A 22462-nucleotide genomic window follows, 5' to 3' on the forward strand; every position below is an offset into this window, starting at 1 on the left:
GCCTGAGCAGTCAATCTGGCTCTCCAAGTCTTCCTCCCATTGATCCACCGCAAGGCAGTGTGCGTGCTCTTGGACAACTCCACCACGGTGGCCTACATCAATCCACAGGGGGGCACCAGGAGTCATCTGGTAGCCCTGGAAGCCAGCAAGCTTTTCGCCTGGGTGGAGTGCCACCTGGAATGCCTAGCAGCTTTTCACATAGCGGCAAGGAGAATGTCCAGGCTGATTTTTTGAGTCGCCAGCGCCTCGATCCGGGTGAGTGGGAGTTGTCTGACGGAGTGATGGAGCTGATCATGCGCAGATAGGGCTCTCTTCACCTGGACCTGATGGCGACCCTGGGCAAAGCTTCCAGGTTCTTCAGCCGCTGGAGGGAGCACTGCTCAGAAGGGGTAGATGCACTAGTCCTTCCTTGGCCCCGTGATGTCCTTCTGTACGTGTTCCCGCCTTGGCCCCTAGTAGGAAAGGTTCTCCAAAGAATAGAACTCCACACGGGTCCAGTCATTCTCGTAGCTCCTGAGTGGCCTCGCAGACCGTGGTTCGCGGATCTGGTCAACCTGGCGATGGATGGCCCTCTTTGCCTCAGCCATCTTCCACGTCTGCTCCGTCAAGGCCCCGTATTTTTCGACCAGGCGGATTGCTTTTGTCTAGTGACCTGGCTTTTGAACGGCAGAGTCTAAGGCAGAAGGGATATAAGGAGGAGGTTATCTCCACTCTCCTGCGCGCTCGCAAGACCTCTACTTCGCTCGCCTATGTCTGGGTATGGAAGGTTTTTGAAACTGTCTGTGTGGAGTCGGGTGTGTTGGTGCATGCGGCTCCGGTTTCCCTGATTCTTTCCTTTCTTCAGAGAGGCCTCTCCAAGGGCCTATCCTTTGGTTCGCTCCGGGTGCAGGTGTCTTCTCTCGGCTCCCTCTTGAGCAATATTAATGGTTACGCGGTTGCGTCGCATCCAGATGTTGTCCGTTTCCTCAAGGGTGCCAAGCATTTGAATCCACCTCTCTGTTCCACTTGTCCTTCGTGGAGTCTTAATTTGGTTCTTTGGGTCCTCTCTCAGGCTCCCTTTGAATCCCTCCGATGGTCTACCCTTAAGGATCTCACGCTTAAGACGGTTTTTCTAGTCTCTATCTGCTCTGCCAGAAGGGTGTTGGAGATCCAAGCGCTGTCCTGTAGGGAGCCCTTCCTGCGTTTTTCTGATTCGGGAGTCTCCCTCAAGACTGTACCGTCTTTCCTCCCGAAAGTTGTCTCTTCCTTTCATGTCAATCAGACGGTGGAGCTTCCTGCTTTTTCCTCTGAGGATATTGCCAGTTTGGTTGGGGGTGACCTTCGCCGCCTTGAAGTAAAACATGTCTTGATGCAGTATCTTCAGGTCACCAATGATTTCCGAGTCTCGGATCATCTTTTTGTTCTTTGGAGTGGCCCAAACGGGCAAGCAAGCTTCCAAGGCTACGATCGCCCGCTGGTTGAAGGAGGCAATCTCGTCTGCCTATATTTCTCAAGGCCGCGCGGTTCCAGAGGACTTAAAGGCTCATTCCTTGCATTCTCAGGCTACCTCCTGGGCGGAGAGTCATTCGATCTCTCTGCAGGAAATTTGCAGGGCCGCTACATTGAAGTCCCTGCATACTTTTGCTCGGCACTACCGCCTTGATGTACAGGCTCCAGTGTTTGGTTCCTTTGGCAGGCAGGTGCTTCAAGCGGGACTATCTCAGGCCCACCCTGTCTAGGGTGTACATCCCATGGTCTGGACTGATCCGGGTACATTCAGGGAAAGGAAAATTAGTTCTTACCTGATAATTTTCATTCCTGTAGTACCACGGATCAGTGCAGACGCCCTCCCGTCTGTCCTCGGTTGCTCGAAGTTTTGTTTCTTTTTGTCCCTACAGGTACTTTGGATCCGTCCGTGGCACTGGACTTTCTCTACGATTATCCTTAAAGGCACAGGAAGCATGATGACGAGGGATATACAAGAGCGATCTTATACAGAGTCCATTCAATGTTTGCAATTGCTTCCGTTCTGAGAGTTATCTCGTTTCCTGTTTAGATTCTTTTGTTACTTGTTTGATCTTTTACTGGTTATCTTTATTCTGCTTTGACAATGGTTATACTGAAGGGTAGGCTCTGTCCTGTTATAGGATACCCTTAGTTTTAGTCTGTCTCCATCTACTGGGCAGGAGGCTCAACCCATGGTCTGGACTGATCTGTGGTACTACAGGAACGAAAATTATTAGGTAAGAACTAATTTTCCTTTTTTTTCCTCTGCAATACATTTTTACTCCTTGATATAAAGCATTACAATTGAAAAATGGCACACTTCAAATATTTGCTCCAGTTCAAGACAGATTATGTGTAAGATATCTCTAGGAATGCATGACTGAGATTCTCATTTTGTGTAGTTCCAAGAATTAAAATTTATGGCAGGACTGTCATTTTGTTCATTTATGATTTTACAGGGACTCTGTTGGTTAGCAGGACCTCCTTAAAACATCCTTGGACCCAGTCCTTCTTTTCTATATGAAAATAGTATCTATACAGTAAGATTTGTCACAAGTTATATTTTTTGAAACCACAGTAAATGAATATCTGAGGAATGGGATTAGATATATGCCTTGCAAAAACTGTTTAGCCATGAGTCCTCTGAATCAGAGTATTATTACTAAAACTTAACAGTCTGTATCTTTGCTCCAATTCAAGAAGGATGATGTGTAAGAAATTTCTATAGGATAAATGTCCCACCCATTTTTTAAACTTCATTTTTTATTTTCAGAAAATAAAATAAGTTGTACTAAAATAGCTAATTAGTCAGACACTGTGTTCGGAGGAAAGATACAGTAGCTTCCAGTCTGATTCATGAGTCCCTATTTTGAGAGACTGACATTTTGCTTCTTTTCATTTTCTTAATTTGTTGTAGTTCCAGAAAATATAAATTAAACTAGGATACCTTATTGTTCAGACATTGTATTTTCAAAAAGGGAGAGGATAGGTTGTAGGCTGATAGATGATTTTCTGTGGCACACTGCCTATTTCCCATGTCTGCACAGGACGTCATCCTGCCGAGAGGTATCTTTCTTGAAAATAGATAAAACAAGAATAGCTCTTTCCTATATTAATTTAATTTACTTATAATTACCTTTGAGCTGAATCTTTTTTTTTTTTAATTCAGCAGTTTCCTTCTACTTTTAGGCTTCCAGCTTGAAACCAGCCTGTCTTGGGCTTTAAATCATGAGCCTTCATTAGCAATTATTTGGGAATTTTCCCCCACTCTAATATGCTTCCACTCATTTCAGCCCATCCATTGCAGCTATAGTCCTTGGCCAAGAGCCACAAACTCTGGTTAAAGTGAACTCTAAGTGTGGCCACCAGTTGTCACCATTGAGCAATGATTAAGACCAGGAGAGTCCTAAGGTTTCACAGACTGAGGACACCCCCCCTCCCTCACTTAAAAGAGAAAAAAGCAGAGTGATACTCTAGGGCAGGGGTCGGGAACCCATGGCTCGCGAGCCAGATATGGCTCTTTTGAGGGCTGCATCTGGCTCGCAGACAAGTGTCGCCATACTTCGCGGTTCCCCGCTGACCCAGCTGCTCCCCGGTCCTCCGCCGCCCGGGCTTAAAATGCTGTCAGCCCGGGCGGAACGCGGAAGGACAGCTGGAGTCAGCGGCACCGGCGTGCTCTCTTCTCCCCCCCCCCCCCCCCGCGGCCCGGAAGAGGAAGTGGAGAGCATCGGGTGCCTGCGCGGGAAGAAGAGACCACACTAGCGTGGTCTCTTCTTCCGCGCAGGCACCCGATGCTCACCACTTCCTCTTCCGGGCCGCGGGGGGGAGGAGAAGAGAGCACGCCGACTGGAGTCATCCGGGTGCCTGCGCGGGAGTCATCGGGTGTCAGCCGGGTGCCAGCACTGGAGTCATCGGGTGCCTGCGCGGGTCTTCCCGCCCAGGCACCCGATGCTCTCCACTTCCTCTTCCGGGCCGCGGGAAGAAGAGAGCACGCCGGTGCTCTCTTCTTCCCGCGGCCCGGAAGAGGAAGTGGAGAGCATCGGGTGCCTGCGCGGGAAGACCCGCGCAGGCACGCTAGTGTCCGACGGGAAGAAGACTGCAGCGCGGCTCGGAGGAAAATGAAAATCTTCAACCGCGGCCGATGGGACTCCGCCTTCGCCTCCGCGAGGGCTGAAAATGAAGGAGGTTAGCGTTGGGAGGTGGCTGCTGCTGCCGCGAGTTCCCGGGGGGGGGGGGGGGGAGAGAGAGTGAATGAATGAGCGAGCAAGCATGTGTGTTTGAGATCCTGTGTGTGTGAGTGAGAGATTGCATGTATGTGAATGATTGAGAGCCTGTATATGTGAAAGAGAGTATGTCTGTGATTGAGATCCTGCCTGTGAGAGAGAGAGCATGAATGTAAGTTTACCATTGGGAACCTGTATGTGTAAGTTTGTAATTGAAAACCTGTTTGTTTGAAAGAGTATGTGTGTATGATTGAGATCCTTTGTGTGTGAGAGAGATCATGTGTATGTATGATTAAGAGCCTGTGTGTATAAGTAAGAGAGAGATCATGTGTGTCTGTGTCTGATTGACAGCTGGTTTAGGTGATGGAGCATGTGAGTATGTGATTGAGAGCCTGTGTTTAAATGAGAGAGAGAGACCATGTGTGTCTGTGTGATTGAGAGCTGATTTAGGTGAGGGAGCATGTGAGTATGTGATTGAGAGCCTGTGTTTAAATGAGAGAGAGAGACCATGTGTGTATGTGTGTGATTGAGAGCTGATTTAGGTGAGGGAGCATGTGAGTATGTGATTGAGAGCCTGTGTGTAAATGAGAGAAAGAGAGGACATGTTTGTAAGCATGTGAATGAGAGTCTGTGTGTGAGAGAAAAAGACAGCATGTATTTATGTGATTGAAAGCCTGTGTGTGTGTAAGCGTGAAAAGATAGACAGCATGTGTGTAAATGTGTAATTAAGAGCCTATATAAGTGAGAGAGAAAAAACATTTGTATATGTGAGTGACTGAGAGCATGTGTGTATAGGTGTGTCATTGAGAGCCAGTGTGAGAGAGAGCGCTGGTATGTGACTGAGAGAGGAGAAAGTTCCAAGCAAACCACCCCACCTCCTGCTAATTCAGAACAATCTCAGGACACCTGGATATCAAACGTTCCCAGGTATGCAGAGCAAAAAAAATTTTTGTATCCTTATTATTTTTCATTACTGGATCTTTGTGTCTGCTATTTTGAAATATTTTGTTGGTATCTGGAAATGTTTTATATGAGTTTTTAATTATTGGATATTCCACTCATCAGCTGTTTCGAAATATGTTCTTTTTGTTAGTACAGTTTTACTGCTGATGATTTTATATTTCTTGATTTGTTTTATAAGGATGTGTGATGTTTCTTTTTTCCTTTGTTACACTGCATACAGAGACTCTGGCTTGTTGCAGTTTCCAATTCAGTTTTTGTCTGCATGCTTCTTGTTATGCGTTTTGGTCTCTTTATTCTATGTTAGGTGAGGGACAGCACGTGATTCAGGTGAGGTTTTCTGCTGGCGTGTAGTTTCTGTGTAGGACTCTATAGCAGCCTGACTTGGTCCGTTTTCCTAATAGGAGATGTATTGGTGTCTTAAGGCCTGGTGTAATATTTTCAGAGACTTATTGTACTTTAAAAGTGTGATCTTACATAAAATGCACACATTTACTTGTATTTAGTTTTAAACATATTGTATGGCTCTCATGGAATTACATTTTAAAATATGTGGCGTTTATGGCTCTCTCAGCCAAAAAGGTTCCTGACCCCTGCTCTAGGGGAACTCCCCACTGTTATGTGGCCATCAGCAGTCCCCTTCAGGCCACACAGAAACAACCGTACAGGAACTGGCAATGTGGTTATTCCTTCTGACAGCCTTGAGTGAGACTGCCTCTGCAGCAACCCCAGCATCAACTGGCTCAGGAAGCAGAGTCCTGACCCAGGAATCAAAAAGTGTTTCGCATGGTAGTATGCTGCACATGCCAGTAAGCCAATAGCCCAGCCCTTGGGACATTAGTTTTGAAAAATGGTTTGACCTGCACACTTGTTTCGGCTGAGAGGGATTTTGAGTAAATGTAACCAGGTTTCCAAGGTTTGCACTAAGTACTTGTGCTGAAAAATGAATTTTGATTGCCTATATATGTATGTCAAAATAACAGGTTAAAAACATAAGAAATGCCATACTGGATCAGATTATAGGGTCAATTAAGACCAGCAATCCTGTCTCTGACAGTGGCCATCCAGGTCCAAGTACTCAAGCAGGTTCCTAAAAAATTGATCCAATCCGTCTTGGTTTGAAAATGTTATGGCAGCATCGTAATTTGCTAGACAAAGCATTACTTCACATTGAATACTGTTAAAGAGCCGATTACTGGACCCTTGATTTCTGTAAGTAGAAAGTGTCACCAGTGTTCTTTTTATATTATATCTTTCCCTGTCAAGTCAGATCTGCTCCATGATATGTTGTTCTATTCTGTTATCTCTTCCAGGATCTTTCATTGATATCGTTACAGACTTCCATGCAAGGGTACCTGTAGTAATATGCAGAGAAAAGCAAAGGTCAGGCAATTGGTCATGTTTTATTCCAATACGTATTGAAGCAGCAATGCTACTAATGTTTAAATATTGCACTTTTAAAGATATTTTATTTAGCTCATGTCCTTTCATTGATAGCTCAAGGTGAGTTACATTCAGGTACCATAGGTATTTCCCTGTCTCCAGAGGGCTTACATCAGTGGTCCCCAAACCTGTCCTGGAGGGCCACCAGCCAGTCGGGTTTTTGGGATATCCTCAATGAATATGCATGAGAGAAAATTTACATGTTATGGAGGCAGTGCATGCAAATTTTCTCTCATGCATATTCATTGAGGATATCCCAAAAACCCGACTGGCTGGTGGCCCTCCAGGACAGGTTTGGGGACCCCTGGCTTACATTCTAAGGGAAGTTCATTTATTATACTGTGATATTTTATCACAGGAGGGGAAAAATATTGCAGGGGGTGTTCCCATGATATTTTGCCCCCTCGCTGGTAAAATATTGCGGTGGCTAGCCCGCGATACTTTTTCTCTCAGACAAATTACTCTGCCTCCCTGCGATATTTTTCTCTCAGAAAAATTTTGCAAGGAAAAATATCAATGGGAAAGGGGCAAAAACGCATGATTGTCACTTTTCTTGTGGCTGCTAATGTTTTAAAGGGCCACATGGCCTGGAAAAACCCCTCCCAGTGTGACAAAATCACACCCGGGGATCTGGGTAGACCCCTGCCTACCCCTCTATTGCCTATAGAAGCAGCTCAACAGGGGAAAAAGTTTAAAAATAGATCTGATAGTTGTACCCCTTCCCAAACTCTTCCCTGTTCTCAAAAGTCAGTCCCACCCCCGATCCAAACATCTCCCTTAACATACAACACATTCCCTGGTAGTCTAGTGGATCCCACCCTTCATAAAACGTATTCCTTGGTAGTCTAGGGGACCCCCACCCCCCAGATCCCCACTTACCTTAAAAAGTCACTGTGTGGTCCAGTGGTAACCCGGAGCACCTCCTAGGCTCCAGGCCTGAATGTGACCATTTTTCAAAATGATGCCGACTGGTCTTTGCTCCTGTTAGGCTGTGTGGACTTTCAAGAAGCAGGCCAAAGGCATTGGGACATGTGTACGTAAATGCATACAAAGCAGCTCCTCTAAATATTAGGTGATTTTGTAGGCCAAATATCTTGTCATATTGCTGCAATATGGATATATTGTGAGATAAATACTGTTTTTTTGCGTATTATACTCTTATGGCAACTTAGTAAAAGACCCCCTAAGTTTGTACCTGAGGCAATGGAAAGTAAAGTGACTTGCCCAAGATCACAAGGAATTCAGTGGGATTTGAACCCTGGCTTTCTTGGCTCTCAGACCACTGCTCTAATCACTGGACTACTCCTTCACACACTAGTATAGTATTTCCTTTTTGAGACATTATCTACTTCCCAAGTAGTTCCACAGTTTGCAACTTGCTCCAGTACAGTACCTGATATGTTGGTAGTGTCCAGTTATTGCCTAGCAAGACCACAGGCACCTAAGCGACCAGATGTTTGGGCACTGGCCTACTGGTTTTGATGACTGGATAGTTGCAGGGCTTGGGGGTGGCATGAAGAGAGCGGGGAAACTCAACTGTCTGTAATGGTGGAGATACAAAGAGGAAAACAACAAAAAGTGACTTGATTGAGGAGTAATATTTTAGTTTTATATTGCACGAAACCATAACATTATACTTGAGAGAGTCACAAACAGGCGGATACAGTACAGTGCGCTTCAGTGGAGCTCACTGTTAGCCCAGGTTTGGACGTGTGTTTTCAACGCGCTAGCTTTACCCCTTATACAGTAAGGGATAATAGCGCGTTGAAAACGCGTGTCTCCCCCCCCCCCCCCCCCCGAAACTAATAGCGCCCGCAATATGCAAATGCATGTTGATGGCCCTATTAATTATTCCCGCGCGATACAGAAAGTAAAATGTGCAGCCAAACTGCACATTTTACTTTCAGATATTAACGCCTGCCCAAAGGCTGGTGTTAATTTCTGCCGGCGTCGGGGAAGTGCACAGAAAAGCAGAAAAAACTGCTTTTCTGTACACCCTCTGACTTAATATCATAGCGATATTAAGTCGTAGGCCCTAAAAGTAAAAAAAAAAAGTAAAAATTAAAGAAAAAAATTTAAAATCGGCCCGCGGGTTGGAAGACGGACGCTCAATTTTGCCCGCGTCCGTTTTCCGAACCCGTGGCTGTCAGCGGGTTTGAGAACCGACGTCTGCAAAATTGAGCGTCGGCTGTCAAACCCGTTGACAGCCGCCATTCCTGTCAAAAGGGAAGCGCTAGGGATGCGCTAGTGTCCCTAGCGCCTCCTTTTACCGCGGGCCCTAATTTGCATAGGCCACCCTCCTGAATCGCACGCCCAGGAGAGTGGCCTCTGCGCGCGCCGGGAGAGTGGGCGCTCGCCGGTTCTCCCGCACGTTTTTCTGTATCGGCCTGAAAGTTAACACAAAACATTCAGTGTACTCATCAAAAACCTATATAACAACAAGAAACAATTTAGACTGACAAGAAAATATCCTACAAGCAGTCAGTCTTCTATGTTTAGCAATTGGGATATATCCTTGGCAATATGGATCAGAATAACTGGACCGATTAGATGATGCAGCTGGTCTTTTTCTGCCATCATCTACTGTATTACAATACCATTTTTTTGCATAATATTTTGCAAAGGGACTTAATCTGAAGAATAGAAAAAAGGTTTTTCTGGATCTGCAGCTTTTTACTTTCTCCAAGAACAAGCAGGATGGTAGTCCTCACACAGGGGTGTCATCATCAGATTGAGCCTGATATGAAAAACTTATGACACAGTTTCTAGAATGTTGACTAGGCATACTGAGCATGCCCAGTATGCCCTATACCACACATCCATGCAGAATCCTCTTTCGGTCTTTTTTTTCCCGTGGAGTTGTGAGCCTCGTGGTTTGATTGGGCTCTAAAAATGTGTTTTTTTGCCATGTTGAAAACCTAATTTTTCGCATCTTTTTGCGATCCTTTATCTTTGGTTCATTGCCGGGACCCTTTTGGTACCTCCCCATAGTGTCCTCAGTCAGGGTTTTTGGCATTTCGGGTAAATTTCTTTTCACAGTCAATTCCCCACTTGGTGGTGGTGCCTTGGTACCTGCTGGACATACACACCCACGCCATTGTTCCGCCCTTCAGCCCTTTTGTTTTGCTCTAAGAACGTAAGAAAATGCCATACTGGGTCAGACCAAGGGTCCATCAAGCCCAGCATCCTGTTTCCAACAGTGGCCAATCCAGGCCATAAGAACCTGGCAAGTACCCAGGCGATGTCATGGCGATGTCTGGTTTTCGTTGATGCCCCCAGTGCCTGAAGACCGTGTCGATCACTGATCCTCATGAGGTATGCATCCTCTGCCTGAGGGTATCAAATGACATCTGGGGTTGCAGATTGTGTGCCCAGATGACCCCCAAAGGACATCAGCTTTGACTCGACAAGATGGATCAGCTCTTCGAGTTGATGAAGTCCAAGCCATTGGCATTGAAGAACCTCAGAGCCACATTGATGGAACCCACCATTGTTGATCTCCGACCTCGGCTCTGGGGAAGGACTGGGCCAAGCATCGAGACTGTTCCCTGTCGATGCACGGTGCCGGGTACGGGGATGCACTGGCTTTTGCTGTGATGCCCCTGAAGCGACCTCCGTGGCAAGGAGATCCCATCCTCCATCAATGCCCGTAGTCTGCAACAGGCTCCACTGGTCCTGGTGCCAGTCGCCGATCCCCCTTACGGGACCGAGGAAAATCTGGCCACCCCTCCTTCCTCCCAGTTGGTGTTGGCATTGGCAATGTTCAAGGAGGATCTGGAGCATCGAGTTCAGCTGGCAGTGGAGCAGGCACTGCAGGGCTTCCATCCTGTGGCACTGATGTCACTGGAGCTGGTGCCGCCCATCCTAATACTGCTTCTGGAGAAGCTCAGTGGACCTATCGATGTGCTACCGACCCAGCAGGTGCCCGTTCCCTGGACGGCAACGGGGCCCGGCGGGGCACCAAGGCATCCCCCTACCGATACAGATATCTTCACCAGTTCTGATGAGGAGGAAGCTCCACCGAGGCCAATGTAGGAACTGAGGCCTGTAATCCCCCATCCAGTTTCAGCGGTGCCTGCACCTCTGGACGTAGGCCGAGCACCTAAGGCCTCATCCCCTGTGGTATACAGTGAGGATGAGGATCCCTATCTTAACCCCCAGGAGGATGATAAAGCGGAGTCCTCCAAGGAGTTGGATGGTCTCCCATCAAACCCTTCTCCAAATGAGCGAAGGAAGTCTTTGCCTGAAGACTTAACCTTTGCAGGGTTTGTGAGGGCGATGGCAGAGGCAATCCCATGCCAGCTTTTGACAGAGGGAGGATGCCAGGCATAAAATGCTTGAGATCCTTCAGTTCGTGGAGCCTCCTAATGGGATCGTGGCGATCCCAGTACACAAACTCCTTAAGGAGTTGCTGCTGAGGATTTGGGAACAACCCCTCACGGTGCCTCCCGTTAATAAGAAGGCAGACGGGTTTACCTCGCCAGAAGGCTGCTGGATTCAATTAAGGGTCAGCTGCTTCACCAGTCGGTGGAGGTTGAATCCGCCTTCAAGAGGGCTAAGCACTCTCTGACCCATTCCTTGGCGCCCTCGGGGAAGGACCATAGAGGTGATGGACACTCTTGGGAGGAAAATGTTCCAAGATGCCTTGCTTATTGCCCGCATTGCTGCCTACCAGCTCTACATGAGCCATACTTGCGAGACATTTGGAAGCAAGTGCAAGAGGTGGCTGAGCAGCTGCCTCAACAGCAGCAAGACACCCTCATGTCACTGGTGTATAAGAGTCTGGAGGCAGGAAACACGAGGTACGTGCGACCTACAACATTTTTAAGTCAGCATCGAAAGTCTGCAGCGTGAATCAGCACCCACAGAATGGCATGGTTGTAGGCCTCTGATCTCTAACCGGAGGTACAGGAATGACATGACTTCGGAGATAGGGCAAAGGACGCTGTGGCCCAGCTCCGGGACCATCATGAAACCCTCCAACAACTTTCCGCCAGTACTCCGGACCCATCCTCCTCCTCCAGGAGATCGTTAGAGCCGGGGCCAAGGAAGTCTTTCTTTTGCCAAAGGAAGCCTATCCTCTGCCTCCTTGCTCCCATCAACATAATCAGAGCTGTCCCAAGCAGCAGAAAGCTCCCAAGCCCTAGCTGGTTCCTCAACCAAACCTGGGAGCATAACCCAGTTGCTTGTACCCGGGGTGATCATTCCTTTGGTTGGGGGCAGGCTGCGATTCTTTGCAAATCAGTGACCCAGTGTAACCTCGGACCAGTAGGTTTTGTCCATCATCCGTCAGGGGTATCAATTGAACTTATTGGGTGTCCTGCTAAACTGTACTCCATGCCCATATTGGGGGCTAGTAGCGCATCAGGAGGTACTAATGGAGCTCTCCTCCTTCTTAACGGCCAGAGCGTTAAGAGCCTGTATCACCAAAGCAAAGAGGGCGGGGAGTCTACTCCAAGTACTTCCTGATTCCAAAGAGAACAGAAGGACTCTGCCCCATCCTAGACCTGAGGGCCTTGAACAAGTTTCTAAAAAAAAAATAAAAGTTCAGGATGGTTTCCCTGGGCATCTTGATCCCCTTTTGCAAAATGGGACTGGCTATGCTCCCTCAAACTAAAGGATGCATGTACCCATATTGCGTTCTTCCTGGGTCACAGGAAGTTTTGACTGCTTTACGAAACTTCATGAAGTTTAGTTCTGTGCATATGTAAAGACTAGATAAACTTGATAAATGAATGATAGTTCTCTAACATCTAATAACTGAAAGAGGGAGCGGGAAGATGAAGGAGACTCATTTGAGAGGAGTGTGGTGTGCAGTATGGAGTGTAAGGAGTCCAAAGTTTTGAAACCTACAAAGGGAGACCAGAGTGAAGTGAACGAAAAGTTAGAGGATTTTAAATCTAATTTGGCAAACAGGTAACCAATATAGAGATTGGAAGATTGGGGTTATGTCATTTGAGTTTTTTTAAGCCATAAATGACCTTGGCAGCTGTATTCTGTAATTCTTGTGGTTGCTTCAGTTGACCGAATGGAAGCTCAAGAAGAAGAGAGCTCCAGTAATCAATTCTGGAAATTACAAATGCATGAATCAGTAATTTCAAGTTGTACAGCTCGAGAAGTGAGCGTTGATAGTGAATCTAGTGAAAAAGAAGGAATGATTTCTGGACAATGATAGAAATATAAGGCATCGTAGAGAGTTTTGAACAGAGTTGGACTCTGAGAACAGTATACATACAATGATATAGTTTGAGAGGTGCATTTATATTTTAGATTGTTTGTTTCTCCGAGGACAAGCAGGATCACAGTCCTCACATATGGGTGACATCATTGGATGGAGCCCGGCATGGGAAACATGTCAAAGTTTAGAACTTTGGTTGAACTCTCTGAGCATGCCCAGCATGCATTATACCATGCTTCCTCATGGGGGTGTCCCCTCAGTCTTTTTTTTTTTTTTTGCGAAGACTAGTGGTCACGGCATTCAGTCTCTCTAATTTTTATTAAACTTCTTTGAAGTATCTTTTTGGATTTTCACATTTTTATTTTCTCTCTGTACTCACGCAGTATCGATGCAGTGTCCTCCCGGTTGGCCTTCTTATCATCTTAGCCAGGTTTCTTGCTATTTAAGGTAAGTTTTCTTTCGCAGTCATTATCCCCAGACAATGATGGCTTCACTGCCTGCCGGCCATCGTTGGTCATCACCATTGACTTCGATTTTGCGTCCCTTTTGTTTTGGGTTGAGAACTCTGTTGATCACGGATTCCCATGATCGATGTATCTTCTTCCTGGGGGTACTGCACAATGTCTAGGGTTGCAGTAAGTGCACCCCAGATGACCCCAAAAGGATATAAGATCCAGCTTGATAAGATGGAATGACTTTTTGTGTCAGAGAAGACCAGCTTATTGGCATTGCCATTGAGGAGCCATGGAGTCACTCTGATGGACACCGAGCCATCGACATTGGCGGGATTGTTTATTCCGTTGGTGTGGGTGACTGGCAGGGATGCTGGAGACAGGCCATTGTCTTTCTCCCTAAGGTTGAAGACATTGGGTGCATAGACTTTGGCCTTGGCACAAGGGATGGACTGATCCGAGCACAGAGGGAAGCTGAGAAAGCATCGGCATTGGTCTCTGTCAATGTATGGTGCCAGGCTCTGGGATGCACCAGTTTCAGTTGTGATACCCCTGAAGTGTCCCCAGGGTGAGGAGCGCCAAGCCTGCATTGATACCCAGGGTACATGATGGTCTCTACCAGCTGCAATGCACACCATCGATCCTCATCTCGGTTCTGACGAGAATGTGGTTATACCTCCTGGATCTCAGTTGATCTTTGCATCAGTGCTCTTCAAGGAGGAGCTGGAGAGGCGCTAGCAGTTGGCCATGGAGAGGGCAGTGTGAAGCCTTGGTGTCGAGGCACCGATGATACCAGGATCAGCACTGTCCATCCTCAAGATGCCAATGGAATCCTTGCATGTGCTCATCGGAGTGTTACCGACGCAGGTTGTGTTGGTTCCTTGGACAGCAGTACTGGAACCTGAGCTCATACGGCCAGTTTAGTCTGTACCCATACCGCTGACTGGTGGCCAAGCGCCTAGGGCCCCATCCCTGCCAATAGGAAGTGAGGATGGGGGCACATATGACTCCTGGGGGATAAGGACTCCATTGTCTCTGATGACACATTGGATGGTCTCCCCTCAAACCCATCTCCCCTTGCCGACAGAAGGAAGCCTTCTCCGAAAGATCTCTCCTTGGTAGGATTTGTCAGGGTGATGGCAGATACCATCCCATTTCATTTACAAACTGAAGAGGATACCTGGCACAGAATGCTGAATATCTCGTACCTGGAGCCTCCCAATGCAGTCCCAGTGCAAAAGATCCTTGTGGAGTTCCTGATGAAGATGTGGGAATACCCCCTTTCTGTTCCTCCAATAAATAGGAGGGTAGACACGTTATATCTCATCCAGAAGGCTTTCGGATTCGGCAAGCATCAGCTACTGCACCAATCTTTGGTGGCTGAATCTGCTCTCAAAAAGGCCAAGTGCACTCGGACTCATTCCTCGGTGCCCCTGGGAAGGATCAGAGGGCCATAGATGCTCTTGGGAGGAAAGTTTGTCAGGGTAGCATGCTTATTGCTGGCATAGCAGCCTACCAGCTTTAAATAAGTCATACATGCGGGACTTCTGGAAGCAGGTGCAGGAGGTGGCTGTACAATTGCCCCAACAGCAGCAGGACACTCTCTAGTTGCTGATGCATAAGGGCATAAGAACATGCCATACTGTGTCAGACCAAGGGTCCATCAAGCCCAGCATCCTCTTTCCAACAGTGGCCAATCCAGGCTATAAGAACCTGGCAAGTACCCAAAAACTGTCTATTCCATGATACTGTTGCTAGTAATAGCACTGGCTATTTTCTAAGTCAACTTAATTAATAGCAGGTAATGGACTTCTCCTCCAAGAACTTATCCAATCCTTTTTTAAACACAGCCATACTAATTGAACTAACCATGTCCTCTGGCAACAAATTCCAGAGTTTAATTGTACATTGAGTGAAAAAGAACTTTCTCCGATTACTTTTAAATGTGCCACATGCTAACTTCATGCAGTGCCCCCTAGTCTTTCTATTATCTGAAAGAGTAACCGATTCACATCTACCCATTCTAGACCTCTCATGATTTTAAACATCTCTATCATATCCCCCCTCAGCCGTCTCTTTTCCAAGCTGAAAAGTCCTAACCTCTTTAGTCTTTCCTCATAGGGGAGCTGTTCCATTCCCCTTATCATTTTGGTCACCCTTTTCTGTACCTTCTCCATTGCAACTATATCTTTTTTGAGATGTGGTGACCAGAATTGTACACAGTATTCAAGGTGCAGTCTCACCATGGAGCGATACAGAGCCATTATGACATTTTCTATTTTATTCACCATTCCCTTTCTAATAATTCCCAACATTGTTAGCTTTTGACTGCTGCAGCACACTGAACCGAAGATTTCAATGTGTTATCCACTATGACGCTTAGATCTCTTTCTTGGATGGTAGCACCTAATATGGAACCTAACATTGTATAACTATAGCATGGGTTATTTTTCCCTATGTGCATCACCTTGCACTTATCCACATTAAATTTCATCTGCCATTTCGATGCCCAATTTTCCAGTCTCAGAAGGTCTTCCTGCAATTTATCACAATCTGCTTTTGATTTAACTACTCTGAACAATTTTGTATCATCTGCAAATTTGATTACCTCACTCGTCGTATTTCTTTCCAGATCATTTATAAATATACTAGCAGTTAAGCCCGTAACAACGGGCTACATTTAAAAAATGTTTTCAGTCCATTTCCTTCCCACTCATTCTCCTTCCCACTCCCTCCCCCTCATTCTCCCTCCCTCTCACCCTCCCCCCTCTAGTCTCCCTCCCACTCCCTCTCACCTCCCCCTCTAGTCTCTCTCCCTGTCATCTCCCTCCTCTAGTCTCCCTCCCTATCACCTTCCCCCCTCCCCCTCCCCTCACTCACTCTCCCCTCGTCTCCCTCCCTCTCATCTCCCTCATCTAGTCTCTCCCCTCCCCTCACTCACTTCCCCCTCCCCCCTCCCCTCCCTCTCTCCTCTCTCCTCTCTGCCCCCTCCCCTCAGTCACTCCCCCTCTCTCAATCCCCTCCCCTTTCAGCTCATCCACAACCCGCAGACAGAAGATCTCCTGGGGGAGATCTCCCCCCGGAGATCTCTCCCTCCCTCGCGTGCGCCAACACCGCCTCCGCTACTGCTCCTCGCTGCCGCCGCTACTGCTCCTCCCAGCGCCAGTTTTTTTTTCAGGCACGCTCCGCTCTGACCAACGTGCTCGCCCGCGCATGCGCGGTAGAACTGCTCTCTACTGCGCATTTGCGGCATGTCGGTCAGGGCTCCTTTATCTAGTAGATTGAAAAGTAAGGGTCCCAATACAGATCCCTGAGGCACTCCAGTGCCTACTCCCTTCCACTGAGAAAATTGTCCATTTAATCCTACTCTCTGTTTCCGTCTTTTAGCCAGTTTGTAATACATGAAAGGACATCGCCACCTATCCCTTTTTACTTTTTCTAGAAGCCTCTCATGAGGAACTTTGTCAAACGCCTTCTGAAAATCCAAGTACACTACATCTACCTGTTCATCTTTATCCACATGTTTATTAACTCCTTCAAAAAAGTGAAGCAGATTTGTGAGGCAAGGCTTGCCTTGGGTAAAACCATGCTGACTTTGTTCCATTAAACCATGTCTTTCTATATGTTCTGTGATTTTGATATTTAGAACACTTTCCACTACTTTTCCTGGCACTGAAGTCAGGCTAACCGGTCTGTATTTTCCCGAATCGCCCCTGGAACCCTTTTTAAATATTGGGGTTACATTAGCTATCCTCCAGTCTTCAGGTACAATGGATGATTTTAATGATAGATTACAATTTTTCACTAATAGGTCTGAAATTTCATTTTTCAGTTCCTTCAGAACTCTGGGGTGTATACCATCCAGTCGATTTACTACTCTTCAGTTTGTCAGTCAGGCCTACCACATCTTCTAGGTTTACCGTGATTTGGTTCGGTCCATCTGAATCATTACCCATGAAAACCTTTTCCAGTATGGGTACCTCCCCAACATTCTCTTCAGTAAACACTGAAGCAAAGAAATAATTTAATCTTTCTGCGATGGCCTTATCTCCTCTATGTGCCCCTTTAACCCCTGGATCATCTACTGGTCCAATTGACTCCCTCACAGGCATTCTGCTTCGGATATATTTAAAAACATTTTTACTGTGAGTTTTTGCCTCTACGGCCAACTTCTTTTCAAATTCTCTCTTAGCCTGTCTTATCAATGTCTTACATTTAACTTGCCAACGTTTATGCTTTATCCTATTTTCTTCTGTTGGATCCTTCTTCCTATTTTTGAATGAAGATCTTTTGGCTAAAATAGCTTCTTTCACCTCCCCTTTTAACCATGTCGGTAATCATTTTGCTTTCTTTCCACCTTTCTTAATGTGCTTCTAGGATGGTATTTTTTTTAACAATGACCACGCCTCTTGCACACTTTTTACCTTTGTATCTGCTCCTTTCAATTTTTTTCTAACAATTTTTCTCATTTTATCAAAGTTTCCCTTTTGAAAGTTAAGCACGAGAGCCGTGGATTTGCTTACTGTCCCCCTTCCAGTCATTAATTCATATTTGATCATATTATGATCACTATTGCTAAGCAGGCCCACCACCGTTACCTCCCTCACCAAATCTTGTGCTCCACTGAGAATTAGATTTAAAATTGCTCCCTCTCTTATCGGTTCCTGAACCAATTGCTCCATAAAAATGTCATTTATTCCATCCAAATCGATCATAGAGAGGAAGTATCTTATTTATTATCAGACCATCAATCTGCCCAATTTTTACAAAGAGAACAACATCATCAGAACTTAGTGTAAATTATATGTAATCCACTGTCTCTCGCCATGCAATGGGCCACCAACAGTATCAGCCATTTGTCTAGTACTTCACTGTAATCATTTGACGTTGTCTCTGTACAACTACCCACTAAATTTATTTAATCCTTTTAAAAATCAATTTCCCTTAAACCCAAAACTATTCCATCACCTTTAATGTAAACCGGAGTGAAGGCCAATACTAATACTTCAGTATAAAAAAACGTATAAATAAATAAAGTAAAGTATACTTTATTATCTCTTATTATCAAATATTTTTATTAATATTATTTTTCTTAAAAATTATAATTAGCTCCCACTGTAGCATATTTTAACACTGCCCGACATGGACCATGTTTCGACAGTCACCAGCCTTCATCAGGGGATGCCTTGTAATCTCAATTCCTTGCAGACGCCTCAGTTGAACTCTGAGAAGTCGTTCTACCGTCCAAGGAAGGCCTATCCGCCACCAGCAAGGTCCCGTGCTACCAGACCTTATCAAAAGCCTCAGCCTTGCCAAGCCCGAAAACAAAAACAACAAGCAGCTCCCCAGCCAGTGCCTGCTTCAGATTTTTGACTTCCGCTTGGAGAGCAGCAGCCAGATTCCTCTGCCAAGCATACCAGTGGGAGGTCGATTGTTCCACTTTCACAACATGTGGCAGCCAATTACGACCGACCAATGGTTATTGGCAATCATTGCTCATGGTTACCATCTGAACTTTCTCGCCCTGCCACCGGACTCCCCACCTCTGCAGATGTGGGGGAAGAACGACCACTCCATTCTTCTGGATCAAGAGGTCTCCCTCCTTCTCCAGTCAAAAGCAATAGAACCCGTTCCGCACTTGCAGCAAGGCCTAGGGTTCTATTCCCGGTACTTTCTGATCCCCCAAAAATCAGGGGGTGTTCGTCCAATTCTGGACCTAAGTGCTCTCAACAAGTACCTCCAGTGGGAAAAGTTCAAGATGGTAACCTTGGGATCGCTTCTACCTCTTCTACAAAAAGGAGACTGGCTCTGCTCTCTGGACCTCCAGGACGCATACACCCACATTGCGATAACTCCAACTGATTGCAAGTACCTGAGGTTTTTAGTAGGCCCCAAGCACTATCAATACAGAGTGCTTTCGTTCGGCTTAGCGTCTGCACCACGAGTCTTTGCCAAATGTTGCGTAGTTGTCTCAGCTTTCCTCAGGAAAGAAGGTGTTCATGTCTACCCCTATCTGGACAACTGGTTAATCAGGGCTCCAACCCAGCAAACTGCTTCGTCGTCCCTCGATTTGACTCTACACACTCTTAATTTCACTAGGATTTCTCGTCAATTACGAAAAATCCTAGTTAGTCCCATCTCAAACCTTGTCGTCCATTGAAGCAGACTTGGACACCTTGCAGGCAAAAGCTTTTCTACCTCAACAACGAGCGCTAACTCTCGTGTCTCTCGCTCACCAGTTGCAGTCTCAGAATACTGCAACAGCTCGCCAATTCCTCATCCTTCTCGGACACATGGCATCCTCAGTCCATGTCACACCAATGGCCCACTTGGCCATGAGACTCATGCATTGGACTCAGAGGTCACAATGGATTCAAGCTATTCAGCCTCTGTCAGCCTTTGTCCACATCATCGACTCACTCCGTCTGTCTCTTACCTGGTGGAAAAATCAGAACAATCTCCTCCAGGGATTGCCCTTTCAAGTGCCAGATCCTCAAGTCATTCTCACCACCAACGCTTCCAACTTCGGGTGGGGAGCCCACGTGGCCGATCTGTAGACACAAGGGTTTTGGTCTCCAGAGGAAGCCAAACACCAAATTAATTTCCTGGACCTTCGAGCAATGCGATAGCTCTCAGGGCTTTTCAGGATCTCCTATCAAATCAAGTCATCCTGATTCAGATGGACAACCAGGTGGCCATGTGGTACATCAACAAACAGGGAGGCACAGGCTACTTCCTTCTGTGTCAGGAAGCTGCGCAGATTTGGGCGGAAGCGCTCTCCCACTCCATGTACCTCAGGACCACCTACTTGCCAGGAGTGGACAATGTGGTGGCAGACAAGCTGAGTCGTGTCTTCCAACTGCACGAGTGGTCTCTCAACCCCTCAGTAGTGAATTCCATCTTCCAACAATATCCTCAGACAGACCTCTTTGCGTCCCCTCAGAACCACAAAGTGGACAATTACTGCTCCCTCATTCGGAGCGAGCGCTTTCAGCCCAGAGATGCATTCTCCCTCGCATGGGCAGCCGGTCTGCTTTATGCATTCCCTCCACTTCCTCTTCTCTCGTAGACTATCGTGCAGCTCTGTCAGGACAAGGGAACCATGATCCTGATAGCACCTCACTGGCCTCGCCAAGTGTGGTTTCCCATACTCCAGGATCTCTCCATCCGCAGGCACATTCCCTTGGGAAAGGACCCGCTTCTGATCACTCAGAACGATGGATGTCTACACCATCCCAATCTTCAAGCCTTGTCCCTGACGGCATGGATGTTGAAAGGTTAATCCTTCAGCCACTTAACCTTTCAGATTCGGTTTCTTGTGTCCTGAATGCTTCACGGAAGCCTTCCACCAGAAAGTCTTATTCCTATAAATGGAAAAGTTACACATCATGGTGCACTTCGCAGTCCATTGATCCTTTTTCCTGTCCAATCCCAAGGTTTTTGGACCATCTCTGGCATTTGTCTGAGTCAGGTTTAAAGACCTCTTCAATCGGAATGCATGTCAGTGCGGTAGCCGCCTTCCATAAAGGTGTCGGGATGTCCCTATATCGGTCCAACCCCTCGTAAAACGTTTTCTTAAAAGTTTGCTCCATATCAAGCCACCTTTACGTCCTCCAGCCCCTTCTTGGGACCTTAATCTCGTTCTCGGTCAGCTCATGAAACCTCCATTCGAGCCTCTTCACTCCTGTTACCTAAAATATCTCACATGGAAAGTGATTTTCCTTTTAGCTATCACTTCAGCTCGCAGGGTTAGTGTGTTACAGGCCCAAGTTACCTATCCGCCTTACACTAAACTCCTGCAGGACCGGGCGGTACTCCGCACTCACCCTAAGTTTTTGCCTAAGGTAGTTTCGGAGTTTCACATTAATCAATCCATCATACTACCCACCTTCTTTCCCAGGCCCCACTCCAACCCAGGGGAACAGGCTCTGCATACCTTTGACTGTAAACGGGCTCTAGCGTTCTACCTAGACCATACAGTTGCCCACAGGAAGAGCACTCAGTTATTCGTATCTTTCCATCCCAACAAATTAGGGCAACCTGTGGGTAAGCAGACTCTCTCCTCCTGGTTGGCGGACTGCATATCTTTTTGCTATCAGCAAGCAGGCATTCCTTTCCAAGACCGTGTTAAAGCACACTCTGTGAGGGCCATGGTGACTTCAGTAGCACACCTGCGATCGGTGCCGCTTCCTGACATTTGCAGGGCTGCCACCTGGAGCTCACTCCACACTTTCGCAGCCCACTATTGCTTGGACAAAGCCGGAAGACAGGACTCCATCTTCGGCCAATCTGTCCTGCGTAACCTATTTCCAACGTGACGTACCAACACCCTTCCGCCTGCCCAGTGGGGTTCAGGATGCCCTCTACCAAATTCCACCCCAGTTGTTGTGCCTGTTGCACGCCGTTGGGTACATTTGGTGCATGTTCGGACATCCTCAGCTCGGTACTCACCCATATGTGAGGACTACCATCCTGCTTGTCCTGTGAGAAAGCAAATGTTGCTTACCTGTAACAGGTGTTCTCACAGGACAGCAGGATGTTAGGCCTCATGAAACCTGCCCGCTGCCCCGTGGTGTTGGGTTCGTAACGTTTTGTTGTTTTTTTTTTTCGGCACTGCCTGTAGCTATCAAATAAGACTGAAGGGGGACCCCTGCTGACTGCAGGGTTAGTGCCATGCTGGGCATGCCCAGTAGGGGCCAGTCAAAGTTCTGGAAACTTTGACAGAAGTTTTCCGTGATTGGGCTCCATCCTAATGATGTCACCCATATGTGAGGACTAACATCCTGCTGTCCTGTGAGAACACCTGTTACAGGTAAGCAACATTTGCTATCCCTTGATCCCTTTTCCTGTCCAATCCCAAGGTCTTTGGACTATCTCTGGCATTTATCGGAATCAGGTCTAAAGACCTCTTCCATCAGAATGCATGTCAGTGCGGTAGCCACCTTCCATAAAGGTGTCGGGGATGTCCCTATATTGGTGCAACCCCTCGTAACACGTTTTCTGAAAGGCTTGCTCCATATCAAGCCACCTTTACGTCCTCCGGCCCCTTCTTGGGACCTTAATCTGGTTCTCGGGCGGCTCATGAAACCACCATTCGAACCTCTTCACTCCTTCACAATTGTGCACCCCCTTGCGCGCACCGACCCCTGATTTTATAACTTACGTACGCAAGTTATAAAATCTGGTGTACATGTGCACGCACCGGGTAGCGCGCGCGCATG

At 46.9% G+C, this 22462-nt stretch overlaps 1 protein-coding gene across 8 annotated transcripts in view; it reads left to right on the forward strand.

Moving 5' to 3' along the window:
* The window catches only part of TUT7 (terminal uridylyl transferase 7), a 575072-nt gene that overhangs the window by 201753 nt on the left and 350857 nt on the right, over nt 1–22462 (forward strand). For all 8 annotated transcript variants that reach the window (XM_029617137.1, XM_029617096.1, XM_029617130.1 and 5 more), the window contains one exon: nt 6482–6551. In XM_029617137.1, coding sequence (XP_029472997.1) covers nt 6482–6551 — 70 coding nt within the window. The remainder of the gene's footprint in view (nt 1–6481; nt 6552–22462) is intronic.

This window comes from Rhinatrema bivittatum, chromosome 1 (assembly GCF_901001135.1).
Source record: "Rhinatrema bivittatum chromosome 1, aRhiBiv1.1, whole genome shotgun sequence".
Classification (NCBI taxonomy): Eukaryota; Metazoa; Chordata; class Amphibia; order Gymnophiona; family Rhinatrematidae; genus Rhinatrema; species Rhinatrema bivittatum.